General features: G+C 36.9%; 1 protein-coding gene across 1 annotated transcript; it reads right to left on the bottom strand.

The window, feature by feature from the left end:
* Positions 1 to 3,030: 3,030 nt before the first annotated feature.
* On the bottom strand, positions 3,031 to 4,005 carry LOC135835990 (MICOS complex subunit Mic10-like). The gene is made up of 3 exons (XM_065350529.1): positions 3,786 to 4,005; positions 3,610 to 3,657; positions 3,031 to 3,523 (listed from the first exon to the last, which is right to left on the bottom strand). Exons 1-3 carry the CDS (start codon positions 3,853 to 3,855, stop codon positions 3,414 to 3,416), a joined length of 228 nt encoding a protein of 75 aa, XP_065206601.1. The 5' UTR covers positions 3,856 to 4,005; the 3' UTR covers positions 3,031 to 3,413.
* Between the last annotated feature and the right edge of the window lie 4,126 nt (positions 4,006 to 8,131).

Here is an 8,131-nt window from a genome sequence, read left to right as displayed (position 1 = left end):
TAAGATCGATATTCCTGGTGTGTAATGTTATACCTCGTTCGTACTCGCCCCAAAATGCAGTAGCTGGTGTTTTCCTCCCTTCGCCCAGTTGCCGCCCTTCAAAATTACTATGTTATGCGTGTATACGTGTCTACCATAACATCGTTGAGTATCGCATCTCCTTTAATCTATTATGTATGTGATAATACTCGTACATACCGTCATCCTATAGCGAGCTACTTACACAGGTGAACTATTACTCAGGTAATAACGAAAATCATTCCTGCACTCAACGTGGTCGTATTATCAACCGTTAAATCTGGATCGAATACCATATAGCAAGCGAATAAAAATTCACCTTTTCTATCGCACCATTTGAAATTATTCGGCAACATTTTATTTGTACATCAAGTATAGGGTTTGCTTGTTCATATGTATCATCAACCTACATACGTTTAAAGTGTACATCTTCGTTGAAAAAAGAATCCTTTTCTAAATCTTCTTTCATTATTTATTATTCCTGTAAACGGACACTCATGTCGTTAACTCAAAAGCTGATGAAATTCCGTTCTTATTCCTTTCAAAAATATGATTTTGTGGTTAACACAATATGAAGCTATGTAGGTACCCACCTATTTGAAAAACAAAAAATGTTCAGTCACAAAAAATCATGAACACCAGAAATTGAACTAAGTATATATTTTTTGAAGAAAAGCCTACGAATATTTTATTCAAAGCTCGATACATTAGCATGTAGACGTGGACAAAAAAGCACTGAAGGCAAATACCTATCTAGATTGATCTTTGGTGGGTCATCCTCATAATCAGATACCTACTCGTAATTCTCTTCCGTGGGAGTTTTTATTGTAACTGAACCTATTTTTATGATAAGCAATTTCAGGCATTTCTAAAGGAGTTGCTAATGTCTGATGATAAATGAAAATTACCGATACACGGATGCAGGATTATCAAGGTTTTATTACCAATTGCCAAAATTGCCAGCGAATACAAATGAAATGAATTGTGCAAGCAAATTGTGCTATAAAAAAGGTGCTTGCAATACGGCACTACCTATCTGTTGTATAAGTTGCATACTCTGTTTGCCGTAAATAATGCAATAATACCATTGCTCCAGTTTGTTTAATAGAATAAATCCGCGCGCGGGTTTTTCCACATTTTAAACACGTTTATACGTAAATAGGTTAAGCCATTAACTTTTTATCTTCTTCAATTGTATTCTAATACGAAAGAAAATTATCTTTACGACGATGGCTTTTTGAAAAAATTGTTGAGTACATACAGGGTGTCCTGGCACAAAATAACACTCTTTCACCGGTGACATAGGCAACCCATTCTGAGCACAAATGTGCATGTTTACCTACCCTGGGATTGGAAGGGGCTGAATTTTACTTATTTAAACATTTTTTGCTTTCAATTTTGCGTGGCAATTTTGACGTTGCGTCATTCAAAAACCACGATGGATAGAAAATTCTGAAAAAACGCGTTCAAAAGTTGGTTATTTTTACAATTTTTGTTGAGAATCTCAAAAAAAATCTCCTCTTTACGTCTATCATTATTATTAATTTTTCTTGAAGAAAAAACGCTCTTCCTAATCGTACAACCTCCACTCCTCTATCTTAATTATGTAGGTACCTAGTTGAAAAAAGATACTTTTTTTCAAATTTTTATGAGTTCGATTTTTCAAACTTTCGAACCTTTATCTTTTTTTAACTAATCAAGATGAAGAATAGAGGATTGCACTATTGGAAAAAGCATTTTTTCCGTCAAGAAACATTAAAAATGATGCTATACCTACGTGACGAGGACATTTTTTTGAGATTTTTAAGAAAGTGATCTAGAAATATTTTTGTGTAAAAAAGTAAATAACGTGTCGAAATCGAAAATGAATCCAAAATGGGCTGTGCATGTGTAGCTAAATGAACTCCCAGACTCAATATGTACGTATACTTACTAAACATATTTATTCCTAAATGTTTGACCTCGTTAACTGAAATAAAAATCGATGTGCATCGTACTGGTATAGAAAAGGAAAACTATTTTTTTTCCGTTTTAATAAAATGCGAAGGAACATTAATTTTGAACAAAAAATAAAAAGAAATAGGTAATTCGAATTGGATTTTTCTGCGTTGGTAGTAGGTACCTTTGAAAATAGAGCGCATCGGGAAACCGAAAGGGTAAAAAATGCATAAAAAATTCACGTTTAATGTTTCATTTTCTGAATAGGTAAAGGTGATAGTAATAAAAAATCATTGAAATTGATGCATTGAGTGGTTTATTCTTGCAACAAACTATCAAATTGAATTATACTGCAAAGACAGCAGGTAATTAGGTCAGCAGACACTCGTACGTATTGGATGCGTTATAGTCCACTGAAATGCAATAAGAAGCTGCACTATATTTTTAAAATGCTCTCAAAAAACCGATCATAATAGATACCTTTATGGAAAGTTTAAGAATTATACATTTATCTATGGATTGTACCCAAATTTGTCTGAAAAATTGATTTCATATTTCATGGTTAAAATATGCGTCCCTATCATTGATAATGACGGTGTATTTCTCAAGAATATGTTTGTGAGTGAATTTTGTATATTACGTTACAGCGCATTCTTCTCAGTACAAAAGTATCTCCTTGAGTTATATTTTTTGCCTATTAAGAAAGAGTACACATTGTAGTACATGAACCAACTTATTTATGTAATACATATGTTCTTCTTTCACACCCTATAAGCTGCAATGCGGTACTCACTTCAAAAAAAAAAAATCTTGTTCAAGTGGTAAATATTCTGTACCACTAAATATAGATACCTGAGAAAAAAATCATTCAAAAGAAATATCACGAAAGAATGAAATAACGGAAAATATAAATGTCTAACAATTTTTCACTATTCAATCATTGATGATCGCCGGTAAAATTTTAAATTCACTTTCCATTTCATGTATCTGACTTGAGTAAAATTCATCACATTCTAGTACGTTTTAGAAATGAAATTTAGAAATCTCTAAAAAAAATGACCGTGCATTGCAAAATTACGAGAAGAAAAACACCTTTAATCAATTATGGACTTACACGCGATTTATAACATTGTACCTTTATCCATTATACGTATAAAACAAAACAATAAATACAATAGATTATTATAACAGAATAGGTACACGAATAAACATTTTCATCTACATTGGTTTAATACACATATAAGGTGAAAGTTTGAAAATGTACAGAAATTGTTCCGCTTCAGAGTTACGCAAAAATACAATCTAGAATTGAAATTCGATATCACATTTCGGAAACTACGACGACTTAGGAATATACTTTAGCCAGAACAATAAAAACATGATATAAATTAGTTCCAAAAATTTCATACTAATTCTTACAGTAAGTTTCGCCCGAAATGTTTATAGAAGGAACGATATTACTGAACCGACTTGACGGTAACGAATGACTTGTTTAATTCGTGTTCACAATTTGAGTACGCGTATCCAACACCGAAACCTGCACCAGCGATTATGGGCCATTTTCTACCTGCAGTAAATCATGAAATTTCGGAATTACTTATATTGCATTATCTATTAGTAATGAAGGAAACAGTGATAGCATTTTTGACTAACGTTTAAGGAATAGTAATGACGCAATCCCGCCGACCACAACACTTCCACCTGAAAATAAAGAACATGCAATCATATATGTCTCAGAACAAGAAAAACTGAGGAATAATTGTTCTTCTGATGTATTTTAAAAAACTAATGATGGGTAACAAAATCAAAATGTAAAATGATCAACTTACTGAACTTAATCAAACTGTCATATAAACATTTATCCAATTTCTTGACGAACTGAACTTCAGAGGATGTCATTGTAACGGTGAATCGCAGATTACTTGAAAATAATTATTCAATTCCAAAAACTGCACAATTTGAACTACAAATTTCGAAAAATCATGAAATCAAGGGAGGAATTTTCAATTTTGGTTTTTTTGATAACTCAAATTTGACATTAAAAAGTAAATTTGTTGACATCTTACATTGTTGTTTATGGATAGCACCACATTCATAAACAAGCGATAAAAGCTCGAAAATTCGATGTTTCGATTTGTTGTTTTTCATTTTTTATTTTTTTAAAATTTTTTTTACCAAAGCAACAGAAATTATTTAACTTTTTTAGTTACAACATTACATTAAATTGTTGGCAAAATTGGAATCGTAACCGTAACGAACTATGTTCGGTAACTTTTAAGTTTTTATTTTTTATTAAAAATGAATTTCGGTTTCGCGATATATATATTGTTGGTTACGTATAAAATGGTTTTTTGTTCTTTTCGTAAAATCGCGTAAACTGTTGGCTGTTAAATTATCGTTGTTTTTTCGTTGTTTTCGTTAGTTACTAAGTTAGTTCGCGTTAATATTATTCTTGTCGTCGTAAAGTAAAGTCATCGAGCTTTTTGCTCAGTTTCATTTGTCTGGTTTATTGATCGTTAGGTCAATGACCGTTAACAATAAATATTTATTTATTTTTTGTTGAAGTTTGTTTTCGTTTTGTCGAATGTTAGGCAAGTTTAATATTGTTGTGAGTCAGATTTATCGATTGAGTATCGATTTATCGTTCATGGTAGCGTGAGCGTAGTTGGTGAAACGCTCTGTAGTTCGACGACGTTTTGGTATCCTGTGTGGATTTGTTCGTTCAAGTATCCGGCTTGTGTAGCTGTTGAATTTTTGGTTCGTAGTGTTCGACGAAGTAAATGTCGACAGTCCTGTCCTATTTGCGGTCAGGAAAATCGGTCAACGTAGACGACGACGATAGTAGTTCAGATAAGCGTAAATCGAGCGCTGAGTTTCGTGGTTTTTCTGAAAAGGAAAAACCAGAACAAAGTATACCGAAATCGAAAGGTAAAAGTAAAGTAAACGTAAACGTATCTGAGTCAGCAGGTGATACCGAAGCTGATACGAGTTCCGCGGGTTCCGGTGATATTTCCAACGATCCGTCGATCCCTGTTGATCCCATTCCTCCTACGTCTAATCCGTCATCCGGTCCTCCACCTCCTCCACCTCCTGGTCCATCCGACGACGAGTCCGAAGGTAGTGAAAGTAGCGACGACGAGTCCGACGACGCAGCTGTAGAATCCGATTCGAGTAGTTCGTCGAGTGAAAATATGTTCGGTGCCGGTGATAATCGTGTAATGGAGTCGATGGTCTTTCGCGGTACGGGCTTCGTGTCCTGGAAAAGAAAAATCAAAGTTATTTTGGCGGCCAAAGGACTTCAAACCGCGATTCTCGAAGTAAATATGTTATCGGCGCGTAAAAAAGCGAAAGCTCTCGAAATTTTAATTAGGCACGTAGCTGAGAACGTTTTCCGACTGGTCAAGGAGACAGAGGATCCGTACGTATTCTGGACGGAGCTCAACTCCTTGTACCAGGCGGAAAACCAAGCAGCAATTATCGACTGTCGAACTCGTATTTCGAAGATTGTCATCGATATGTACAAAGGTCCGAAAGAGTTCTTAGAGGCATTTTATACGCTAGTCAACGATATGGAGAGTTTGGACGTGAAGTTGACTCCATCGGAAATCTATACGTATCTGATCAACGCGTTAGGCAACTCGCCTAAGTACGAGTCAGTGCGTATGACTGCTCGAGGACTAGTTCACGTCACAGCTGGAGACCCAAATCCAAAGTTAATTTCATCGTTGCTTTTGAGTTTTGAAGATGCCTCGAAGAACTCCTCGACTTCGAAGAGTTCGACAAGTACCGGTTCAGCAATGGCCGCATCCGATCAATCCGGTAATAAAAATAATCGTAATCGTAATCGTAATAAGTGGCGTAATCGTAGTTCGAACTCGTCCGGTAATTCGTCGAACGGTAACGGTGATCGTAGTAGTAATAATGGCTTCGTACAAGCCAAAGATCGTACCTGCTATAAGTGTCATAAACGGGGCCACATGGCCAAGTCTTGTCGATCCGCCGGAGGGAATTATAGAAACGATACCAACCCTCGGGGAAGTATCGTTTGCTATCGATGCAATCTAACCGGGCATATAGGTCGTAATTGTCCGCAGAACGGTGATTCGTCGCGTAATAACGGTGGTAACGGTTCGTCGAGTGGTACGTCGGGTACGTCTGGTACTGCAGGTTCGTCCGGTTCGTCAGGTCCTCGTCCGTCTATCGCGTTAGGTCTTTTTCCGTCGACATCTGGAAAAAAAGAAAATTTCTCGTTAGATGAAGGTCGTAGTCGTAATATCGTAGATGAATTCGTTAAAAATAGTGTCGGTCGTAGTAGTTTCGGTGACAGTGTTGCGATTTCTAATTTCGGAAATTCGCGTAACGTAAATATTGGGTCGAACTATTTTTTAGGTGACTCGACCGCTTTGAATCTCGGTGAAGAAAATGCATACGTCGAGACAAACGACGACGACGGCGTCGATTTTATCACGTTTGTCGTCGATAGTGGCGCGACGTCGCATTTTCTGAAACATCGTGGAGTCTTGCACGATGAGAGGAAAATAAACGAAAGTTTACAATCCGCTCATTGTGAAGTCTCTTTGATCAAAGAAGGAGTAGGTCGATTGAGAGTTCTAGCCGATGACGGAAACGTCTATTGGTTGAACGAGGTATACTACGTACCTAGTCTTTCTTTTAGTCTTCTGTCCGTGTCGAAAATCGTAGCGAATGGTTATCGTTTCTTCTTCGATGAAGATCCTCGTTTGGTCGATTCTGCGGGAAATTTAGTGTCAAAATTAGTACTTAATGATAATGGATTGTATACGATTCAATTTATGATAAATATACCTCCTATGTTGTACTCCTGTTCCAATTATTCATCTGCGTTGATTACAAACGATAATAGTGACTCGACAAATGTAGGTAATACTTCGACGACGATAGGTAATGATTCTGGTGTTGTAGTTTCGAACGTTTCAAGTGTAGGTATAGGAAATACCAGTACGAGCAGTGACAGTGATGTAAATCTGAAAAATAAAAAACAGAAAAATAAATTGAAAGGTGAAGGTGACATCTGGCATCGTAGGTTGGCTCATACGAGCAAGACGGTACTAGATAAGATTCCTGAGTTACGTGGATGTGATTGCCCACCTTTTAATCAGTGTCAAATTTGCTGTAAAGCAAAACAAAAGAAACATACCTACGATTCGAGTAGGTATAGGTATCAGAATCCGCTCGATCTCGTTCATATTGACGTAATGGGTCCTATTACAGAAGGACTAGAAGGCGAGAGATATTTGATTGGCTTCGTAGATGACTGTACGAGATGGGGAGTAACGTTCGGAATGAGAAGTAAAGCCGAAGTAGGTACCTACCTGAAAAAATTTGTAAATATTAGTGAAACGTTATGGAGTACGAAAGTGAAGCGTATCAGGTGCGATAACGCTAGTGAATTTATTGGAGGTACCTTTAAAGAGTTTGTTGATGAAAAAGGCATATCGATGCAGAACAGTGAGCCTTATGAAAAGCAGCATAATGGCACCGTCGAGCGTTTCTTCCGAACCATCCAAGAAAAAATGCGAGCTCTACTGTACGAAGGAGGTTTAACGAATAAATTTTGGCTTTACGCTGCATACACGGCGAACTACGTGTACAATCGTTTACCGCATTCTGCCTTGAACGATCTGTCACCGTACGAGCTGTGGAATCGCCGAAAGCCGGATTTATCGAGAGTGAGATTGTTTGGAAGTGTTGCACGAGTTCTGGTACCGCCTGAAAAGAGAAAGAAAACTGATGAGAAGTCGATCGATATGGTTTTACTCGGTTTTACAGAGACAGGCTATGTATTGTACGATGTTTTACGTAATAAATTTATGAATTCGAGCTGTGTAGAAGTAGACGAAACGCGTAAAATACACGATGCTATTAACGATCATCTGTTAAAAACATCGGTATCAGTGAGTGTAAGCGATGTAAATATCGTACCTACGGTTACACCGGTATGTAACGCTGATCCAGCTTCTGGTTGCTCCAATTGGATAAACCCAGATGAGCTTACTGAAGCCGAACGTAGCGGTGATAACTTAGTAGATCGTAGTTTGATCGATACATCTTCTTCAGATGAACGTAGCGACGATTTTGCTTGCTTTGCACTCGCTGGGGTCGATGACCTTACGTATGAAGAAGCGTTAAACGGTCC

Source organism: Planococcus citri, chromosome 2 (assembly GCF_950023065.1).
Source record: "Planococcus citri chromosome 2, ihPlaCitr1.1, whole genome shotgun sequence".
NCBI classification, from domain to species: Eukaryota; Metazoa; Arthropoda; class Insecta; order Hemiptera; family Pseudococcidae; genus Planococcus; species Planococcus citri.
This window is presented reverse-complemented; position numbering and strand designations above follow the sequence as displayed.

Coding starts and splice junctions, on each gene's coding strand:
- LOC135835990 (XM_065350529.1), bottom strand. CDS start 3,855: ATGACATCCTCTGAAGTTCAGTTCGTCAAGAAATTGGATAAATGTTTA. Junction 3,658..3,785: donor TGACAGTTTGATTAAGTTCA/GTAAGTTGATCA, acceptor CTTTATTTTCAG/GTGGAAGTGTTGTGGTCGGC. Junction 3,524..3,609: donor GTCATTACTATTCCTTAAAC/GTTAGTCAAAAA, acceptor GATTTACTGCAG/GTAGAAAATGGCCCATAATC.